Source organism: Camelus ferus, chromosome 16, assembly GCF_009834535.1.
Source record: "Camelus ferus isolate YT-003-E chromosome 16, BCGSAC_Cfer_1.0, whole genome shotgun sequence".
NCBI classification, from domain to species: domain Eukaryota; kingdom Metazoa; phylum Chordata; class Mammalia; order Artiodactyla; family Camelidae; genus Camelus; species Camelus ferus.
The window spans coordinates 21,414,070-21,435,988 of NC_045711.1; the positions used below are offsets into that span (position 1 = coordinate 21,414,070).

The following is a 21,919-nucleotide window of genomic DNA, read 5'->3' on the forward strand; positions in this document are numbered from 1 at the left end:
AGAATGATTAAACAGCTTTCTCAAGATTTCTCTGCTGGCCAGGCCTGGGCGAGAGTCCAACCAGCACGTCCAAGGCCAGGACCGGGGGCCCCGAGAACCGCCTTGTGCCCCTGGGAGCCACACACACACCAAGGCTGAAGTCCCCAGTCTGGCGTTTCCGCGTCCTGGGATCCCGGCAGAGGCGCTGAACGCACCCCAGCCCCAAGTTCGTGGGTCAAATAGGGAAACTAAGAGTTCCCATCTCATAGAGATGTTGTAAGCATCAAATCAGCTAGTCCAGGCTCACGGTGAGGACTTGCTGAAGCTGGTTATCAGTAACCAGCTGCCATACGGTTAAATTCCATCTGGTCATGGACACCACAGCATGTATGCCTGAGCCTCAGAAGTGGATTTCCTTTCCTCTTTTTGTTCCTTTTTTTTTTTTTTTTTGAATAACTTTAATTGTTTCTTTATACGAAAACCTTACATGTGGGGTGGAAGGGAGAGGTAAGAGCAGAATGTCCCGTTTTTCACGGGAGATAATAGTGGATCCGACCATAAACTGATTTTTAAAAAGCAAAGACACTGTAAACACATTGTGGAGAAGTGCTGAAATGAATATAAGAAGAAACAGCCCAACACGTAGACCATTTGCTTCAGGGCTGGGGTGATGGGGCGCGGGGCGGGCAGGGACCACCCTCCTCCCTGCAGATGCTCCCAGAAATATTACTTGACATTTTAAACAGTAACACACAGTACTTTGACAATTTTTCTTAAGTTTAAAAAATAAAAGTCATAAACACTTGCTGGAGGAAATTGGAAAATGTCAAAAAGAATGAAGAAAAGAAATAAAAATTACCCATCAGTCCACAGCCCAGGGTAACCACTTTTCCATTTTATGTGTTTTCCGTCCGCCTTTTCTTTCTGGTATATATATATTTAAAATTCTATTTGCTTTTTACTTTAAAAAATAACATTCTGAAACATTCTTTTGAAAGTAAAGAACAAAGAAACACTTTTAACTCCACTGCTCAGACATAATTGCTATTAATATTTCTTTGTATAGCCTTCCGGGATATATTGTAAGTATTTCTTATAAATGGATACACTCATTTGTAAGATCTTGCAAAAAAGCACCACTCAATTTTGTGTAAACAACACTATTTAACAAACATTTCTTTGTTGTTGTTGTTGTTTTGGGGTTTTGGGGGGAGGGTAACTAGGTTTACTTACTTGTTTTTAGAGGAGCTGCTGGGAACTGAACCCAGAGCCTTGTATACGCTGAGCATGCGCTCTTCCGCTTGACCTATGCCTTCCCCGATAAAACGTTTCGTTTTGTGACTTGTCGTTTTCACTTATAACGGGAATATTTTCCCGAGTCTTCACGTCTCAGTGCTCTGCAGATCAACACTGTTAATGGTTGCGTGGACCCCAGGTGCAGATAGCACCTGAAAACTGTGTAGGGGTGACCCACAGGGAAGGACTTTAACTTTTTTTTAATTGTGGGCACAGCCCTCAGGGATGTCGCGTGTGGTCTTGACTTTCCCTTGGTTTCATGAAATTCAGCAAAGGGTAGACCTTTGGTTACAAAGACACTTGACCAGCACCCTCCTATTCATTTCCAAAAACGTCCTGAGGGACCTGAACCCTGCGTGTGGGGCCTTGGAAGGCTCAGTGCTGGATTCAGTACTAATTACAACAGTCATCGGCAGGACGGCGGCTCGCATAGCGCACTTCCTGTGCGCCAGCCCCTTTCTGAGCACGTCATGCATATTAACTCAATACCCACAACCCGCCCACCGCCCCCATTTCACAGATAAGGAAGCTGAGGCACAGACAGATTAAGGAACCTCCCCAGGTTACACAGGTAACATGATAGAACCAGGATTCAAACCTGCAGGTTGACTCCAGGGCTAAGGATCCCAAATTCTGCTCCATCAGAATGGCCGGGGGAGCTGTCCCCTCCCCATTAGAACGTGAGGGGTGGCAGCTGCCGGGGCGGTCCCAGTGCCAAGACGTGGGGGTCCCACAGCCCCGAGGCCCCTGTTCTTAAGCACGGTGTGAATCCTCCCCGGGGGCTTGTTCCACCCGCCGGCGCCAGCGTGGCGGTGGTGACGCGTTTCCTGAGAGGTGCTCCCCAGTCTAGCCTTGGAGAAGCGTGCGGTCATGGTGACTTGTCCCCGCTGTGCCTCGACGCAGAGCTGCGGGCGAGGGCTGGGTCCACAGCTGGGAGCAGCCTGGCCAGGCAGGGCTCCTGGGGGCTGGTAAGTTCTCGCCAGGCGACCAAATGCGCTGACTTCCGGGAGCAGCTCTGGCGGCACCTCTGTCTGGACATGTCATTAACAGTCCCCCCCCCCCCGACATGCCCCGCACGTCCCTGCTGGATGAGAAACCAGCCATCCTGCCTTTACCCACTTGTGGGACCCTCCACCCTCTACCCGTGGGTACAGTTCTGATCCAATTTGTGTTTATTTGGCTGTCCCTTTCCCCGGCTGGACAGGAGTCCCACGAAGACAGGGCCACGTCTTCTGACGCTGTCCCGCAGCGGGCACAGGGCCGGGGAGGACGGCGGGCACGCGGGCGGGGTTTGCCAAATGGCTCCGGTGAGCAGGGCCCCGCGGAGCCGCCGCGGAGGCAGAACGCCGACCGCTCGGCTGCCCTGAGCGCCCGGCCTGGCACGCGCACCGCACCTCAGGGCCGCAGCTGTCCCCAGCCCCCCACGTCTGGGCTCGCCTCCCAGGGGGTGTCGCGCCAAAGACACAACCAAGCCAACGTGCCGGGGGAGGAAGGGTTTCATTACCCGCAACACGTAAGGAGACCGGGATCCTTCCCGAAGCCGTGTCTCCCTGAACAGCACAACTGGGCAAGTTTCAAGCTAAGGGCACGTGCATCTTCATGGAGGGGCTAGAGCAGGGGAAAGGTGGCACAGAACTGGGGCCAAGGTCACCGGAGCCCACGCTGTAGATGGCAGAAGTCCCGGAGGTCAGCGCGGCCGGCATCACCGCGCCCCAGGCCCTGGGCGCTCGGCCAGCGAGGCCACGAGGCGCTCGGCCTGCAGGACGGCGGGAGGATGTGCTTCAGGTTAACCTTTACCTTCACCGCTGACTGCTGCTCCCCGGAGGTGACTCCCCTGGTCTGGCGGCCGCTGTTCGTTGCCGTCCTTTCATCCCCTTAGAATCGATAACCGGGGAGACACCTCCCGCAGCAGGGGCGGGCGCCGTGGCCAGGCGAGGTCACCTACAATGCTTCTCTTTTGTCCCGAAAGCCACATTCTGGTTCCCTTCCTCTGGGGACCCCGACCCTGTCTGCCCACACTAGGCTGACCCTGTGGAGGGGTAAGCAGTGGGGAGGGCCCCCCAGGGTGGTGCTTGAGAAACCCCCACTGCCACCCCCAGAAGGATGACTGCCCAAAGGCTCAAAGGGCGAAGGCGAGGGGCCGTGCTGGCCTGACCATGAGGAGCAAAGTGACTTTATTTTGAGCCCCCAAGTGAGTAAACTGAGGCACGGGAACATCCTGGCCCCGGAATCTTGGCTTTTATCCCTGTCTGATCACTTCCTTGTCTTAGTGAAGAGCGGCTGAGTGCTGGACCCCAACAGCCGCAGCAGAAGGCCACTGCTCGCCCACACGACAGCTCGACACGGGTGTCTGGCGTGCCCTTGGGGGCTGTGGATGGAAGATGCTACCGGCCACATCAGTACACAGAGGATATGGGCAACCCCGATGGTGCACCCGAGGGGCCTCGGGATGTGGGATAACAGGACACTGGCCCTGAATAGCTGAGATGCCTTTCAAAGGGATGATTTCAGTGCGCCCAGATCTCTGCCTTCCATACACAGCAAAGCGCTAAGCTTCCCTAACTTGGGATATCTGCTTTTCTTAATTAACAGTAATCTTTTTACATTCTGACTACCTGCTCTTTGTGGCACAAACTCCTTTATACCCTGGCCCCTCCACTGTCTCCTCAGAGCGATCGGAGAGGCCGCCTCCCGGGCTCGAGTCCTCAGAACGTCAGCGGAATAAACATACCTCTCAGCTTCTAGGTTGTGTGTTTGTTTTTTCAGTCGACAGGATGGACTCTCTCTGTCTCGTGGACCCGGGGCTCTCGGCTAGGTGTCTCTCCCAGCCAGAGGGGGCAGCTCGGAGGGGAGCTGAGCTTCTCGGGGCCAGGTCTGTAGCTTCTGTCACTCGGCCACGTGCTACCGAGAGACTGCAAGGGAGACGGGGATATGTGGCCTGTGTGCCCGGGAGGAAGTGGAAATAAATTTGGTCAGTAAGGAGCTATAAAACTTCTTCCTAGAAATTAAAGAGTGAAAAAAAAAAAAAGCAGCATTAGTTCACTAGGGGCTGCCGCCACAAAGTGTTACAAACTGGGGGACTCAAAACAACGGAAATGTACCATCTCGCAGTTCTAGAAGCCGGAAGTCTGAAATCCAGGTGTCCACAGGGCATAGCTCTCTCTCTGAAGGCTCCAGGAGAAAATCTGTCCCCTGCCTGTTAGGTTCTGGTGTCGTCTGCCATCCTTGGTGTTTCTCTGCCCGCCCAGCCGAACCCCGGCCTCTGCCTCTGTCACTGCATGGTGTCCTCTGTGTCTCTGTGTCTCCCCTCTTCTTACAAGGACTCCAATCATGTCAGATTAAGGGCCCCCCAAGTCATCTTAATTACATCTGCAAAGACCCTATTTCTAAGCAAGGCCACAATCATGGGTACCAGGACTTAGGACCTGGATGTATGTCTCTGGGGGACATGACTCAGCGCATAGGAAGAACAACGGGAATGAGCTTGTTCAGGGTCCCTGAGACTTTCTCACATTGCTTCCAGGAGCCTCACTCCACTCTGCATACAGACCAGCGGAGCACGGTACCACCCACCCTCCTCACCAAGTCCGAGTGTTTGGGCTTTCCCTCCTTGGTTTTATTATCTTGAGTTTTGCAAAGTCGATAAATGAACAACGGCGTCTCATCTGAGTTTTGATGACGGAAGACACAGAAAGTGCACCAAGCGCTCAGGAGTCAGGTCACCTGGTAGGACCAAACGCTGGGCACAGGCAGGAACTGGGCCGGCGCGTCCAGAGCCCTCCGGCTCAGGAGCCGGGAGGTGTCCGCAGGGCTGGGCGTGGCCCTCGCGGGACACAGCCCAGGCAGGGCCGGAGGAACCTGGAACTAGCCACGATCACAGCTCTCTTCTCACAGAAAGCAAACACCAGCAGGCACAGAGGACAGAAATTTCCATTTATCCATCTGAAATTAATGTTTCCAGCGAGCAGCCTGGATGGCTTTCTGCAGACAGCCCAGCTGCCGAGGCTGGGAGAGGCTTGTCACCGTGGCAGTCGGGCTGATGGTTGCAGGGACCGCGGCGGCAGACGCCTGGAGTAAGCCATCCAAGGGCCGCCGGTGCCACCGCACATCAGAACACTCTGTGCTGGGTCCAGAACAGCCCCCGCCCCCGTGAATCATTCACACCCGCCACCTTATGATATGTGACCGCGTTCCGGGCAGAGTGTCAGCCAGGAGAAAATTTGTAAATGTAATTTGTAGTCTCAATTTTTGTCATCGTTTTGGTAGTTATTTTCCCCTCATAACTCTCCATCTTCCTCCCATATTTTCCCTTCCCGGGTTTTTAATCAGAGGGATCTGTCAAGAGTGACTCTGGAAGTCTCTGCCTTCCCTCCTGCGGTGGCAGGAGCGCAGCCTCCAATCTCCGAGTTTATGTTTACGGAACGTATTTTTATTAACTTTGAGTGAAAGTGATTGCGATGGTTATCGCCTTTGGAAATATATATTCCCCGTTCCTTTATTTTGAGTACGGTTTTAATTTTTATGCATCTTTCAATCCCTGTTCCCCAAAGAGGTGGGGGGAGCAGCCGGGACAGGGGAGCATCCCCAAGGGGCGATCTCCCTGCTCCGCTCCAGTGGGGACCAGCCAGTCCCAAGTCAGCCTGAGGAGGGCTTTCCAGAGGCTTCTGGGAGCCCAGCTCTCATCAGAGCAGGGGGCTGAGTGAGCTTGAAATGAAAAAAAAAAAAAAAAAGACCAGCCTTGTAACTGTCAAGTTGATTTCCACCAGATTAAAAAGATCTGCATGATGAGAGCTGCGAGGCGGGCCCTGGGCCGGCGCAGAAACTCGTTTCTGGAACCAGAGGCTTCACCACTGACCTAACGTGGTCCATCAAGGTCAGAACCCCCAGCTCGGGTCCAAGGTCTGTCGCCCCCCCCTTCCCTGTAGCCTTTCAACACAGCCACTGCTGCCACGCAGTCTCCCCGCAAGCACTTGGTTAGATCACAAAGGAAATGAGAGTCAAGGAGAGGGCTGAATTTCCCACGAGCCAGTTTACTTTCCAAAAAGACAAGGTGGACCTGGGAACCCTCCACGGTGACCTGACACCACCCAGCGGCGTCACTGGGAGAGCGTGTGGTGGGGCTGGGTGCACGGCAGTGCGGGCCGCAGCGGGCCTTGGGAACGAGCCGGCTCTGCCCCTCGTGAGCTCTGAGCCCTGTTAGGCAGCTCACTTCCCTCTCTGCACCTCAATTTTCTCATCTGCAGAATGGGGGAACAATGGGCTTACCCAGGGCACCGAGTCCTGAGGGCGCAATGAGACAGGGCTTAGCAGAAATTTTGCAAAATGATTCTTATAAAACTTAAATCAGATTAGGGACCCTCCAGGGTGCAAAAGCCTCCAACAGCCCAATTCACAAAGGACAAACCTAGACATCTTACCATCACCACCAAAGCTTGGCAGGATCTGACCCTAGTACCTCTCTGACTGCCTGTCTCTTCACGGCCTTTCGCTGAGCTGCAGTCACAGTGAGCTCTGGGCTCCTCCTGGGACCCCCAAGCCAAACTCATCCTCCGCTCCAGGCCTTGCACGTGCAGCTCCCTCGGCCTGGAACATGCTGCTCCAGGTCCCCCCGTCTCCCTGCTCTCACGCCCTCAGGTCCCCCTCCGCCCCCCACCCCGGCCCTCCTCACCTCCTGGCACATCTCACCTGCACGGCTGACCTGTTCACCGCCTGCCCCCACCTCTGGAAGGCGGGCCCGGTGAGGGCAGAGCGGGGTCTGTCTCGGGCGGCTCCGGCCCCGTGTCTGCCTGGGAACAGGCACTCAGGAAATACCTGCAGGTAAGGGACTGAGGGGAATGGACAGCTGGAAATGAGCCCCACAAAGTGGAGAAGCCTCCAGAGTAGGGTGGCCCAGGTGCCCATGAGCTTGGCGTTTTCCCTAGCACCTGCCATGGGGACACATCACTCAACAAGCTGGACAAGGCCTCTGTCCAGGGGGTCAGGGCTCAGTGGGACACAGTGAGGGGCGCCACTGGTCACGGCTGGGGAGGCCAAGCACATCCCCAAATCAGGGGGTGAGGGAAGGCACCGGAGGAAGCAGAAGCTGGGAGGTAACGCTGCTTGGGGTCGGGGGTGGGGACATGCTGCTGGCGCATGAGTGGGCCCGGTAGCTGGAGAGGGTGGCCAGCTCCAGAGGGAAAAGGGAGGTCCCACTGAGCTGACCAGCATGTCCCAGTCACTTCTGTGTCCACAATCATTAAGGATGGCAGCTGGGGGGCGGGGAGACCTCGGGCTTGGCTCTGACAGCCAGCAGAGGAGGGCCAGCCCTCCACCAGTCACAGTGTTCCCACTGTCCCAATGACCAACGACAGCATAGGAATCTGCTTCGGCGGCCCAGGTAAAATGTGGAGGGGTCCAAACCTGGGCTGGGGCTTGGAGGTAGGGGGAGAGGGGTCTGAGAAATTCAGGAGATAGGACGATGGGGGCCCAGTGGTCGAGGCTGGGGCAGGGAGGGGGCCGCAGCGAGCACCCCCACGTTTCCAGCTCAGGCAGACTGGGCCCAGGGCACATGGGCCACCAGGCGTCCCAGCGGCGAGGTGCCCCCCAGGCCAGCACAGGAGCTGCTGACTGAAACGAAGGGAGGTAGGAAGAGCTTCCTCGGGACGCGGCGGAGGTGAAGGTGATGGAGGGCTGGCACGTGGTTCGAGCTGTGCGGGCAGAGCTAAGCCCAGTCAGATGGGGCAGGGTTCCAGCTGGAGGAGCTGGGACCGGGGGGGACTCTGGGGACTCTGGGCACAAGCAGGGCTGCTGGGGGCCAGGTGACACTGTGTGGCATAGCGTTGAGGGGGTCGTTCTGCAAGAAGCAGCTTGGATGTGTCCAGGGAGCACATGGGCACAGACACGGGCCCTCCCTCGAGGGTCCCTGATCACAGAGGCAGGTGACACCAAACCACAGCAGGATGGCCAGAAGGGACGAGGTCCTCCCGGCGACCCCCTGGATCGTGAGCGCATGTGAGGCTGCTTTCACGTGATTCGGAACGGGGACTATGGGTATGGGGGGGGGGCAGGAGGGGCTTTGGGCAACTGCTGCTCCGCAGGCCGTGACACTTGGGTGACACGTATGTGAAATGGCTGCGTCTAACCCTGCACAGCCATAGCTGCCCACACAGAGCACCGACCTGTCACACACCTCTCACGCCAGGTGTCCCGGGCCTCGGCACTGCTGACACTTTGGGCAAATGATTGTTTTGTTCCTGTTGCATTTCAGCATCTTTAAAAATTGCAGTAAGTATGCGTGACACTTGTAACCATTTCTGAGTGCGTAGTTCAGTGGCAGCAAGCACATTCACTCTGTTGTGCAGCCATCACCCCGTCTGTCTCCAGAACTTTCCCACCTTCCCAAACTCTGTCCCCACCAAACACGAGCTCCCCGCCCCGGGCGCCCACCGCTCTGCTTCCTGTCTCTGGGTCTGACTACTCCAGGGACACCAGAGACGTGGACAGGGCCACAGCGTCTGTTCTCTCCAGCTGGCTCATTTCACCGGGCATCACTTCCCCAAGGGTCACCCCTGCCGCAGAGGGTGCAGGGCTTCCTTCCTCTGTCAGGCAGAATATTACTCTGGGCAGGTGACTCTCCGTTGTGGGGCCGCCCTGTGTGTGGCGGGGTGTTCAGAAGCTCCCCGGTCTCCACCCACTAGGTGCCAGAAGCACTTACCCTCTCCCAATTGTGACAACCCCAAATGGCTCCAGAATTTGCCAGATGTCCCCCGAGTTGAGCACCATAGCTCTCTGCACACTTGTCTCTGAAGACCTGAGTCTCCCTTCACGTACCTGAGTGTCACAAAGGGCGAGGGCATCTCTAGGAATATGTCCCTAGCCCCTGGCCGCAGCCCAGCTCCCACAGCCCAGCAGAAAGTTCCAGCCACACACATTCCACGCCAGGATCGCTTCATAACACTAGGGCAGATTTTCAAAATTGCTGGTTTTAATACCCCCCCCCAAAACCCTCTTTTCTGAAATCCACATGAAGCATACGGCAAGCCGCGTGCTGGCTACACCACCTCCTGCAGACTCAGTGCCGGCTTCTTGTTTTTTTACCTTCCATCTGGGGAGACATAAATCCTACTTAGAGTCAACCCTCAGGAGATGCGCAGAGCGTGTGCAAGTCAAAGATAAACAGCCTGCTTTGCCCTTGGACACATAAGCTGGATTTTCTTCAGTAATCCAGGCCCTTCTCGGAAACAGCCAAGAGCAAGGAAACTTCACAGCGCGCACACACACACACACACACACACCCCCAAAAAGAGTGCGTCTGACAGTCGAGGCAGCTGACAGCCACAACTCTGGCGGATTCTCAGCACACCGCTTCCTTCTCCCAGACCCCACCAGCACAGCTCCCGCAGACGCACGACAAGTTCTGCGTTTCCCTCCAGCCGCAAATAGCTCTGCTAATACCCAGCAACCCATGGACAAAATCTCTTATTTCCCAGGAAGCCTGGAACAAAAAAAGATACACTTATAGGGGCTCTGAGGACAAAGGAGGGACCCTGGGCCCATTGGGGTTTTCTTGGCAGAGAATGAACTTCATTGTGCATGTACAGTTCATCAGGCGTGGATTAAAAGTCACAGAATTTTGGAACTGGAGTCAATTGGAGCATCTGATAGTGAGAACAAATAAACCTACCCTCCAGGGCCAGAATGGAGGCAAGGAACGGTGGCCATCCAGCATTTGTTGGAACGTTCCAGAAAGGAGGCAGACTTGCCCCCATTCTTCACCTCCCTTCCCCAACCCCGTGTCCCTGCCCCCGTCACGTGACCTGTGGCTCTTCCCGCGGAGGCAGAACGTGCTTCCCTGGCCCTGGATTTCAGACTTGGCCTTGACACTTGATTTGGCCACTGAGACACCAGTGGAGTGGCAAAATCGGGGGCTGGGAACGTACTGGGGGAGGGTAGACTCTCCCCCTTGTTTGCCTCTTTCTCCAGAGCCAGAGGCTGCCCTAGTGAGCCCACCCACCCAAGGGGGGCAAGAGAGCCAACCTGCGGGGTGAAGCAGCCCCCAGCCCCCGCAGATCCAGGAGGGTCGGTGCTGCCGTGCAAAGCCCTGAGTTGGGCTGGCTTGTTATGCACCGTTCCTGGACCAGTAGCTGACCAACACAGACACGGCTCAATCACACTTCCCGGGGCGGGCCTCCAAGGTCTCGTCCTCGCTCACTGACTGGTGCAGGTGAGGAAAGCGTGACCTGACAAGGAGGGCATTGCCTTGTTGACATCTTTGTCATCAGACGGTGACACTTCTGCATGCTGCTTTGCCCCTCTGCACCAGGCGTGGGTGCGCCTGGGCCCTGGAACAATCCAGAACGAGGGTAGTCGGTCCGGGATTCGACTGCCTGTCAGCTCATTTGTGACAGCTCTCCAGTCTCCCCTACATCCCCACCCTCCCTGGGGTGCTGGGGGAGCCCCCACTTATGGAGAAGGTTGGTCCTGGCACTCAGGGGCCACGCAACTGAGGAGCTTCACAGAGTGAGCAGTGGTCAAGCCAGAGGCAGGTCACTTTGAAGGAGGCAGAGTCCCCACTGCCGCAACGCCACTCTGGTGGCCATTCCCTCCACCCCGTTCCCTCCCATCACAGTGCCCCACCCTGGACAGACGCTCGCACGGCCGGGTTCAAGGCGGCATCACTTACAACCACCAAGGAGCGGAAGCAGCCCAAGTGCCCATGGACGGATGACTGGGTAAAGCAGTGCGGCCCGTCCGCTCGGTGGACGCTCCCTCAGCCGTAAGAAGGAAGGAAACCCTGACACCCACTACGACGCGGATGAGCCTTGAGGACGTGATGCTCAGTGACATCGGCCAGTCACCAAAGAAATACTGCCTGATTCCACTCAGATGAGGTCCCTAGAGGAGTCAGATCCACAGAGACAGAAAGCAGACTGGTGCTTTCCAGAGGCCAGGGGAATGGGAACGGGGGCGGATTGTGTACTGGGCACAGGGGTCCAATTTAGGACGATGACAAAGGTCGGGTGACGGGTGGTGGTGCTGGTTGCGCTACAATGTGAATGACTGCACACTAGCCACTGACTGTACACTTAAAAATGATTAAAATGGAAAATTTTATGTTATAAATATCTCACCATAATTTTTAAAGGATGACCTGTCCTGTGTGCCAGCTCCTGCAGGCCCAGGTCCGCCCGGCTGTCAGACAGCAAAGCCCTCGAGCCGTGGGGTCAGCGGTCGTAGGGCGAGCGTGGGGACGGCACGGCCGCCGCCCCCGCTCCGACCCCCTGGGTTTCCTTGGTTGCAGCAGGAATCTCCGGCACCCTCATTGCTCTCACTCAAAGGAAGTTTCGACTGCTGACAGGGCATCTGGGGCGTAGGGGTGGGACAGCAGGGGGGTGCCCCAGAGGCCTAGCCACCCCCGCTCCCCGCCGCCGCGGGAAATCCGCGTGGGGCGCGCGTCCTGCGCCTGTCAGCGGATGGAGGGCTCTCAGTGGCTGGCGTCTGGCGGGAGAGTTGAGCCGGTGGGTTTTGTCTGGTGATGGGGGAAGAGTGTGGGAACAGCCAGGGCAAAGCCAAATGAGCAAAGACCCTGGAGAGGAGCCGGGAAGGCCTCGGGCCCTGCCAACCTGGGTGCTCATTCCAGCTCTGCCCCGCAGATGTGTGAGCTTGAGAAGGCCAGACAACCTCTCTGAGCCACGGCGTCCTTGTTGATGAAGTGAGCGTAGTAACAGGACCTACGCCTGGCAGCGTTTTGTCCAGGCCACCATAACTTGGTGTGAGTGAAGGCTTAGCCCAGCGCCCATCAGTCGCCATCAGTCCTCTGACAAGCCCCAGCCCGCCTCTGCGTGACGCCCTCCCCAGAGTATGGGCGGACTGGGGACTTGCTTCTGATGAGACCGTGGCAGAGGTAAGGACTGGTCGCGTTCATGACTGAGTCACGATGCCCGAGACCCCCGCCCGTGATCACTCCCGCTGGTCCCCCTCTCCCCTCCGGCGTGGTCGCGCTGATGAAACAGCTGCCACGCTGAGAGATGCTCTACGCAGAGGCCCACTCGGCGGGGAGCCGATCCCGCCAGCAGCCACTCGAGGGAGCAAGGAAGAGCATCGTCCCCAGGGGAGCCTCGGGAGGGACCGCAGCCCTCAGGGGACCAGGTCACAGCAGGCCACTGACCCACTGAAACTGTGGTAACTGCTACTTTGAGCCACATCCGTTCGGGATAATTTGTTACGCAGCAATAATCTAGACTCTTTCTCTAACTCTCTCACTTGTAACTTCACCTTCCAGTTATCTGCCAGCCCCTCGACCAGGATCCCCAGGCTCTCCCACATTCTGCCACCAACAGCACACACACGCCCCACACACCTCACCCTCCCACACACACCACACACACCACACACTTTATCTAATACACACTGGCTGAGACGGAATCTTCCAGAATCCAGGGTCTCCAGGGAGTGACGTCAGGAGGGGTCTGCGTGGGGTCTAGAGACTGGGGTCCCAAAGGACAGTCCTGTGCTGTTTGTCCGGCGCTGCCAGGAGAGGGGCCTCTGACTCCTCTGTCACTTATGAGAAGGACCCCCAGAGGACCCCCTGGGCTTCCTGGCGGCTGCTGGTCCCCGCTGAGACCCCTCAACGCCCTTGGCCCCAAGTCCGTCTTCACCCCAGAGCCAGAGCCTGGTGTTCCCTGGTGCAGGACTAACCCACCTGCTCTGCTGGTTTTCCTGAGCATCCAGGAATCACGTATGTTTGCCACCCACACAAAATTTCAATTCTCACCTATAATTTGGTCTCCAAGGAAGAGCTGTTGGCATCTAAGTTCTTAGGACTAAGTTTGGATCCTTGAGGGCAAGGGTGGTGGCTGCTGTGCCAGGTGGAGAAGGGAGGCTGGGAAGGGGCCTTGGGCTTGAGTTCGAGTCCAGCGCTGCCCTGACACCTGGGCTACTTTGGAAGAGGTCTGGCCCGTCAGTAAGCCTCAGTCATGGCCCCTCAGGGGTCTGCTGCGGGAGAGACTTAAATGAGGTAACGTGTGTGAAAGACCCTTGTTTTCTGGCTTAGCTTCAGGGGAGATGAGCTACTGCAGGCCAGAGGCCGGGACTGTGGGACTGTGGGACTGTGAGCCTCCCTCCCACTGGAAGGAGTACATAGCCATTAGGGTCCATCATTCAGCCTCCTGTGAGTTGGGTTATCACGAGTCAGTTCCCCAGAGCCTGGGCTCCCAAGAGCTGAGAGTCTGGATCTGCGAGCTGGGGAGCCATCCCCCGGAGCCGATCCTCCTCCCAGTTGCTGAGCGTGTCAGGGCTCATCTTTCATGACATTGCTCCTGTATTGTCACAATGTTCTCCTCTTGCTTTAAAAGAACAACCTTCACTTGACCCTGCTGCCCAAGAACTTTTCCCTCAGAGTCTGCCAGGCTATGGCGGGCAGATGAGAATACGGGCTATAAATCAGGAGCCCTCATGACATTTGGATCCATTAATCCATCAAAAGAAGATTTGCTGCCTCTTAGTGTCCGCAGGGAGATCAGAAATCCTCTCCCACGATTGCCCGGAGGCTCAGGCACCACACGAGCGCTACTCAGCACTTCGTGCTGGGACCGCCAGGATTTTGTGGGATGTCAGCGCTCTTTCCTGCACCTCATCACTTGTGGTTGCACCGAGCCCCCAGCCTGGCCAAAGGCGTCTGTTCCCAGGTTGTCTGTGGGCCAAGAAGCTAATCTTGAAATGGCAAGGAGAACAGAAGGCACCACTGTAACCTCTGGGACCCAACAACATTCTGGACTGGGAGTTCTCTGAGAGCTGGAGCCACCTCTGTCCCCCAGTGCTTAGCCCTGGGCCTGGCAACGGCCGGCTGGGGGGTGGGTGAACAGATGCGTGAACGGATGGATAAATGGATAGATGGATGCGCGGATGGGCAGGTGGGTGGATGAATGAGTGGGTGAATAAAAGACTCTCTGGCCAAGGAGCAGAAGTTCTTACCCAGAATCTACCATTCAGCGGCTCTGTAACCTCCCTCAGTTTTAAAACGGGGTGGGCGTCGTTCTTACTCTGCCCATCCCATAAGGTTGTTGTGTGAAAAAAGTTAGATGCTGTAAATCACGTTCTTTGGCTAGCTCTATAGGATTACATTGTTCAAAAGAAAATGTTTTCTTCAGCCTAATCAATGCTTCTAGAACTCACTGGCTCAAGCAACGACTTGACAAATCCTCTTCTAGGAAAAAGCACTTGGACTTTTTCAAGAGGCAGATTCAGAACAGGGGAGGCTTGGTCGACAAGCTGTCTCACCTCAGGCAGGGCTGCACATCGCGTCGTTACACCTGTGCCGCCTCCGAGATGGTGAGCTTGTGGAGGTTCGGTGGTGTGTCTCGGACCTGCGATCCCACTCATCAGTGAGAATGAGTCACTAATCAAACACCGATTGCAGAGCTTTCAATAAAATAACCAAGTCACATCATTAGAAAAGACATGACTTCAACAAAGTTGTGATACACACACTCACACATACACACACACACACAATGGAATACCACTCAGCCATAAAAAAGAATAAAATAATGCCATTTGCAGCAACGCAGATGGACCTGGAGACGGTCGTTCTTAGTGAAGTAAGCCAGAAAGAGAAAGAGAAATACCACAAGGTACCACTCACGTGCGGAATCTTTAAAAAATGACACAAATGAACTTATTTACAAAACAGAGACAGACTCACAGGCATAGAAAACATACTTATGGTTACCAGTGGGGAAGGGAACGAAGAGGGATAAACTGGGAGGCTGGGATTTGTAGATATTAACTACTGTGTGTAAGTAAACAACAGGGTCCTCCTGTAGAGCACAGGGAACTTCATTCAATGTCTTGTAAGGGCCTATGATGAAAAAAGAACACGAAAAGGAATGTATTTATATATATAAATGAATCACTGTGCTGGACACCAGACATTAACACACACTGTAATTTGACTGTATTTCAATTTAAAAGAAAAGGAAATGGCATGACTTTATAAAAAGACGCAGAAATACCAGCATGAAGCACCTGCGTGAACTGTGTCCTTGCACAGCTCTGTACCTAGAGGCAGACGCTTGAAGTGGCTTTTTACCCACGTATAAGCCCTCTTTAAAGATGCACGTGGGGCTTGTGTGACTGTGAGGGGGAAGGGGCACCGGGAGGGGGCCCACGAGGAGCCTGCTGCAGGGGCGGACACACAAACGTGCCCGCTCTATAGCAGCTCACTGTGGCCACCATGGCATGGAGCCCAGGCCCACCGCGGTTTCCCCTGCCACTGCGGTCCCGGATGCCCTGTCTTCTTTCCCTGTCTCGCTGGCCTCCCTCCCCGTTTGGATGGGGCAGGAGGTGGTGAGGGCAGTAGTCCAGGTCAGAGGGGGGACGGGCGCACCCAGCCAAGCGGGGAGGCTGAAATCCCATGGCCAGCGGCCCCGTCTCCTCTTCCTCCCCACCCCAGCCATGGTCCAGCCAGACCCCCAACGGCCAGGGCTGTAGTGCCAAGCGTGTGCTCTGCTGGGTGTACACAAGGGCACAAAACCACTCCTGAATTTGTCTGGGGCCCTGGACCAAGGCTGTCAAGCTAGGCTGGAAGGGAAAGGGGGTACACCCATCGTGGGCTTGTCCTCAGGAGCACCCCAGTGTGCCGGCAGCTGTCAGCTGCAGGGCTCACTGGGGGGCAGGAACGAGGGAACACAGTGGCAGTTTTATGCATGACAGCCCAATGAAAAGGGCATAGCATTTACCTCGGCAAGTCTGGGCCTGGGGACTGGTGAACTGCCCAAAGCTGGCAAACAGCAGGTCCGCATCAGCCGCCCTGACTCTGAGCTGCACACACCAGGCTTCCGGAGTACAGGGGCCAGGGTAGCAGGGACTCAGCCGCATCAGAATTCCTAACCACAGTCTCCCACCTGGGGATGAAACGAAACAGCTCCATTCCTACCACACACCGTCCCCGGGGGCTGGACCCCAGGCAAGCTCTAATTATCACAGAAATCTCCAATTTCTGGGCCGGTTTCCAAGGCCGCTATTGTGGCTGTTTACCAGAGGCCGCCACAGCCGGGGGCCCCAGACTGATGGGCAGAGAACCCGAAACAGGAGAGGTGGGACGTTGCAGGAGGCCCGCTGAGGGTTCAGGACCCATCCTGTGCCCTGGAGGACGTGGGTGAGGAGGCGTTCCCTGGACTTAAGTTGTTTAATCCCCAGTTGAGCAGAAAAGCTAGATGGGGCTCTGGCTGGGGGGTCCCAGGTGACTTCCGGCTCCCCCATCTCTGCAGAGAGGTTGCAGGACTCCCCGGCTCCCTGACCCAGGGCTCATACCGAAGCATGGAGGGGACTTGCCTTTGGTTGTCACAAGTCTGGGGACACCATGGTGCTGAGCGGGCAGGGGCCAGGGATACCAAATGTTCCACACTGTGCGCTCGGCACCGTGCCATCGTTACTTCTCTGTGTCAGCTTGGCTGGGCCAGGGCACCCAGCTGTGTGGTCAACCGTCCAGATGTTGCTGTGAACATACATTTCAGATGAGATTCATCTATTTATTTTTCAGTGCTGATGAGAGCTGGTTTTTTTCCTTTTTAAAATTGTTTTAAATTGAAGTATCATCAGTTACAGAGTGTCGATTTCTGGCACACAGCATCAGACGGGGTGTAACTCGGCAGACTTTCAGGACAGTAGATGACCCTCCGTACTGTGGGTGGGCCTCGTCGAATCCGGCAAAGGCCTTAAGAGGAAAGACTGAGGTCCCCAGAACGGGGAGGAATTTTGCCTCCAGACCGCCTTTGGGCTCAAGACTGCAACGGCAACTCCTGGAAAGGCCTAGGATTTTGGATTTCAGATTTCAGACGTGCCAGCCCCACAATCTCAGGAGCCAATTACTTCAAATAAGCCCTTTCCTCCCTCCACCCCCACCGCCCCGTATATATATCCTACTGGTTCTGTTTCTCTGGAGGACCCTGACTAATGCAGCCACCCTGCCCCCAACACCAGCAGGGCCCCCAGGGAGCCACCGAGTGGCCTGGCCAGTCCCACCAGACCCCCTGTACCCTGCCCCCACAAGGAAGGGACAGGACGGGAGGCCACCCTGCACCAACGGTCTGTGATTGGGCGTGAAAAGTGAGCCCCGTGGGGCAGCCTGTGGGAAGGCGAACGACGGCTGGAAGAGACAGCCTCCCAGGTCACGGAAGGAGGCCGAGTGGCCCGCAGCCCGTCCCCTCGAAGCCGGCCTGAGAGCCCGCCCGTGGGCCCCAAAGGCCGGCAGCCCCTCTGCCGACAGCCCCAGCCCGGGGCCCTTCTCCCAGACACGTGGGGACTCAGATCTACAGCTAACTGTCATGCTGGATTGTTCAAGGCAACGGAACAGCAAACCCTCCTCAGCGTGAAGGCCCTGCAGTGCACGCCTGGCCTGTGTTTTCTGGTCAGACAGCCCCAGGGGCTGTGTTTGTTCTGAAGCCTCAGGACGTGCCCTTGTTGGGAAGGGCGGCTGTGGATGGAGCCCAGGGGAGCCAGGGGAGAAAGGGTAGTGCCAAGGAGCAGAGCTGTCCGGGCCGGGCCACGAGCCTCTTGGGGGAGCTCTGCAGATGGCTCGAGTGCTTAGAAAGCCTGGCTCTCCTGGGTGGCTCCCCCAAGGCGGCTGTGGCCCGGCGGAGGGGCCTGGATTCTTGACTCCGCATCTGGGTTCTGGCCACTCACTTGCCATGTGACCTTGGACAAGCCGCCTGACCCCTGGGTCTCAGCTTCCCCACCTCCCCACCTGGAATAGAGGCATCGAGCTCTGTGGCTGTTGGTGGCCCCCATCACCAGCACGATGCCGGCACCCCGGGGGCTGTCCAAAGCTGCCCTGCAGCCCGGCCCACTCCGCACCAGCCTTGCTCGTCTCACATGCAGACGGACAGCCCACGTCCCCAGGACAAAGCCTCAGCATGAACAAGAAAGCCCGAGGTGCCACAGTGACACGGTGACTTCGGAGCAAACTCCAAGATGCAGCGGCAGAAAGAAAGGCGGTGAGAAGTCCAGGAGTGACGGGGTCTGCGCCAGGAAGCCCGGGGCCGAGCGCGGAGCCCCTGCTCTGAGCCTTGAGGTACAAGGTACCAGGGAGGAGGGGGGCAGGGCCTTCCTCTCCCCAGAGGGAAAGGACAAAGCAGTCAAGACGCAGGAGAAGGAGTGCCTGTAAGAAAGGCCCGTCCAACACACACAGATGAAGACAAGGAGGGGCTCTGAGCCCCCCGTGGGAGACAGCCCAGGCACGCAGTCCTGTGGGGACGGGGAGTGGCCCTGCCCGCTGGCCTGCGGAGTGCTCACGTGCTCAGCTGTCAATGGGGAGCATCACCTCAGACAGTTGCTGCCCCGGATCGGAACGAAAGCCACCGACCTGGACAGCACAGAACCGGAGCGGGGCTGGAAGCAGGGGCGTCCCAGGAATGCAGGCCGGCGCCCCCTTGTCCCCGGAACTGCACGGGGCGGGGGGCGGGGGCAGGCGGTGTCAGTGAGCAAAGCCGCCCCAGAACAGCAGGGAGTCAGCAGGTCCACAGATAATCTCTAAAGCGGATGAAGCGAGAAACGGCGTTATAAGCACGTCATTCAGGCTCTCAGAGGCGACGGCTGGACAGTTAAAGATGCAGCCTTGCCCTTGGGGCTGAGAATGGAGGAGCAGGAGGGGAGCTCTTTATATGCCTCCCTCTCTGTATTGTTTGCTTCTTTTTGCTTTTCCTTTTCTAATTTGACTTTTTAAAAGAGCGCGTGCACATACTGGCGTGTTAAGCGGAGGACTGAGAAAAAGGAAGCCGGACCTTCGATCCCAGCTCTGCGTGGTTGGGGCCCTTCTCGCTGTGACTCTCAGTGCGGGGCGTCCTTCCCCAATGGACCCCCAAGGTCTGGTCTCCCACAGGCCTGCCCCACCGCCCCCTGAGAAGGTGCACCTTCCTTGGCCGTTTTAAATAGACAAGTCTGCACAAGGAGACGAGGTGGGAGGGCTGTAGGGGTTAAAGGGGCTTGAGCATGTGAAAGAACTTTCTAGGCAGGACGCTCCAGGAAGGCGGCAGGAGTGCAGATCGCAGCTACCAGGGTCTCAGACAGGTTTGTCACAACTGCTGCCTGTGGTCTCTTGAGAGGGGGAGTTATCAGGGGTCGGGTCCAGGCCCTGTCTCCATCCTCCCTTCCCGTATTCCACCGTCAAATGGTAGTGCTATTTCTTGGAGCCAAGAATGAACACGAGGCTAAGCCAGGACCAGGCAGTGTTCCAACCCCAACTCCACTCCTCAGGGGCTCCGGCCTGGGCACGTCTGAGGTTCTCCACACACCTTCCTAAGGAGCCCCTTCCGAAGAGGCCAGAACCCTTTCCACTCCCGCCAACAGCATGGAAGGATGCGGTCAGCTGATCCAGCTGTGGGCCCTTGAAGCGTCGCTTGGCTGGGCTGCAGACAGCCCAGCAAGCGGCGGGGGATCCCCCGCTGAGCTGTCATGGGGGGGTGGGGGGGGCCCTGCCCCATCTCTGCCCAGCTGAGCACGGCCCACAGGCAGCAAGCGGGTCTGGTCCCAACCAGGCGAGACGCCCGGACAGGAGGCAGGTGTGCTTCGTGTTGTTTCAATTATGACTTTTCATTGTGGTAAGACACACATACAGAACATTGACCATCCTAACCGTTTGAGGCGCACAGTTCAACAGCTAAGTCCATTCACACCGCCGAGCGGCCGGCACCGCCGTCCACCGGCGGAGCTTCATCTTCCCAAACTGAAACTCTCTCCCCATGAAACACTAACTCCCCCAGCCCCGGTCCCCACCGTTCTGCTGTGTCCTTGTGAAGCCGGCTGCCTCAGGGACCTCGTGTAAGCAGGTCACAGAGTGTCTGTCCTGTTGCATCTGCCTTTTCTCACTGAGCAGCCGTTGTACGGATGGACCACGTTTCGTTTATCCGTTTATCCACTGCTGGACGTGGTAGTTGCTCCCATTTTCCCGGCCGTTGTGAATAGTGCTGCTGTGAACATGGGTGTGCATATATCTCTTCAAGACTCAGTTTTGAGGACATTGGCTGTTTCCAGAAGGGCCATTTATCTTATGGAATTCAAGGTACTTTCTTTAAAATCAGCACAGCAAACCCAGTGGAGCCCTCCTCCAGCCCCGGCTATTGCTGAGAATGTCTTCCCTAATCGGCTCAGACAGGCATTTCTACGCTTACCCCCATTTTATAGATGAGGAAACTGAGGCACAGAGAGGCCACTCATTGCAGAGAAGAAACTGTCCCAAGTCGTACACGAAGTAACCCTGTGGGGAAGGGCTGGACCATGGCAGTCCGACGCCCAAGCCCACGTTCCAAACCACTCTGCTCAGTGTCCCGGTGTCCCCGTGAAACCCGGAGAGGCCAGCACCATTGTTGTTCTGCAGGAAAACTCAAGTGTGGGCAACTGAAGTGGCTCCGCAGGCCACACAGCTCACCTCTGCCTCCCCCTGGGTCTTAGAGAGCTCAGTCCCATGATGTGCAGCCGCTCTGACTCCCCCTGCCCCCCCCCCCATTGCCGCCTCTTCACAGTGTCGCTAAGACTTCGCTGCTTCTGAACCCAGCCTCGGTCAGCTCCGCCCGCCAGCAGTTCAAAAGGCGCCCTGACATCGTCAGCCCACGAGAGGCACAGCGTCTGCTGAGCCCTGAATGGATCAGACAAGAGAAAGCTTAGGCAGCCGGGGGGAGCTAAAAGCCCCTAAAAGTTTAAAGAGATCCTGCAGATGGGTGATTGGCTCCCACTGAGATTAGTTTTAATCAATTATTAAGCCACAGTTTAATATTTTAAGAGTTTGCTCAATCACAGAGAAGTGAAAACATTTCCTGATTTTCTTCCCTTGTACCTTCCAAACTAAAGAACACAAAACAAGCGTAGGCACAGTGGCAAAGATTTTTAAAAATCCTCTTTCTTTTGAAATAATTGGATGTCTTTTTTTTTTTTTAACTTCTTTTGTGTTCCCCACAAAGCCTCGCCCAGCGCAAGCCTGAGTGGGCGCTGCGTTCCGACTGCCCGACGCCCCAGGGCTGGCTTTGTTTGAGGAATATCAGGGTACGTCGCAGCGCCTTAAGGCGCCTTGGCTCTCCCGCGTGGAGGGCCAGTCTGGCCACTCAGGGTCTCAAGGGCCACATGGGAGAGCCCAGCGTCTGGTCCTTGAATCCTCACTGTCCATTCTCTGCAGGTCTGCCCCCATCCCCCAGCTCCTTCTCCCTGCCCCCCAATCCCTGACTTTCCAGTCAATAATGCAGAAACTGGGAAGCAGAGGACAGAGGGCAGCGGGCGAAGAGAAGGATAAAAGCACAGTAGCCACCTGCAGGACCAGCTCTGGAGCGAGAGTGACTGGGTTCCCATTTTTACTCTGTGATCAGTTACCCTTTGGAATCTGATACAGGGTGTCTTTTTCATCATTCACACATCCATCCACCCATCCAACCATCCATTATTCATCCAGCCACCCACCCATCTCTCCATCCACCCATCTGTCTATCCATCTAACCATCCACCCACCCATCCATCCACCCACCCATCAATCCATCCACCCATCCACCCATCCATCTACTCATCCACCCATCTGTCCATCCATCTATCCATCTATCCATCCACCCAGCCATCAGGGTGCTGGGTGCTAAACCAAAATGTCCTCAAGGCAAGCTGGGCACCAGGGAGACAGTGGCCCCTCCTC

General features: G+C 56.4%; 2 protein-coding genes across 9 annotated transcripts in view; both read right to left on the minus strand.

The window, feature by feature from the left end:
• The window catches only part of RPTOR (regulatory associated protein of MTOR complex 1), a 241,590-nt gene extending 240,249 nt beyond the window's left edge, over nt 1-1,341 (minus strand). For all 6 annotated transcript variants that reach the window (XM_032456628.1, XM_032456625.1, XM_032456621.1 and 3 more), the window contains exon 1: nt 1,213-1,341. In XM_032456628.1, coding sequence (XP_032312519.1) covers nt 1,213-1,268 — 56 coding nt within the window. In that variant the 5' untranslated portion in view covers nt 1,269-1,341. The remainder of the gene's footprint in view (nt 1-1,212) is intronic.
• Nucleotides 1,187-21,919, minus strand: part of ENDOV (endonuclease V) — a 91,918-nt gene continuing 71,185 nt past the window's right edge. The window contains exons 10-11 of one of the 3 annotated variants that reach the window (XM_032456634.1): nt 4,007-4,213; nt 1,187-3,031 (exon numbers count right to left, since the gene is read on the minus strand). In XM_032456634.1, the coding sequence (XP_032312525.1) occupies nt 4,038-4,213 (176 nt within the window). In that variant the 3' untranslated portion in view covers nt 1,187-3,031; nt 4,007-4,037. Of the gene's footprint in view, nt 3,644-4,006; nt 4,214-16,682; nt 16,751-21,919 lie in introns of those variants that run through there. The other 2 variants (XM_032456635.1, XM_032456640.1) reach the window with 2 other exon arrangements.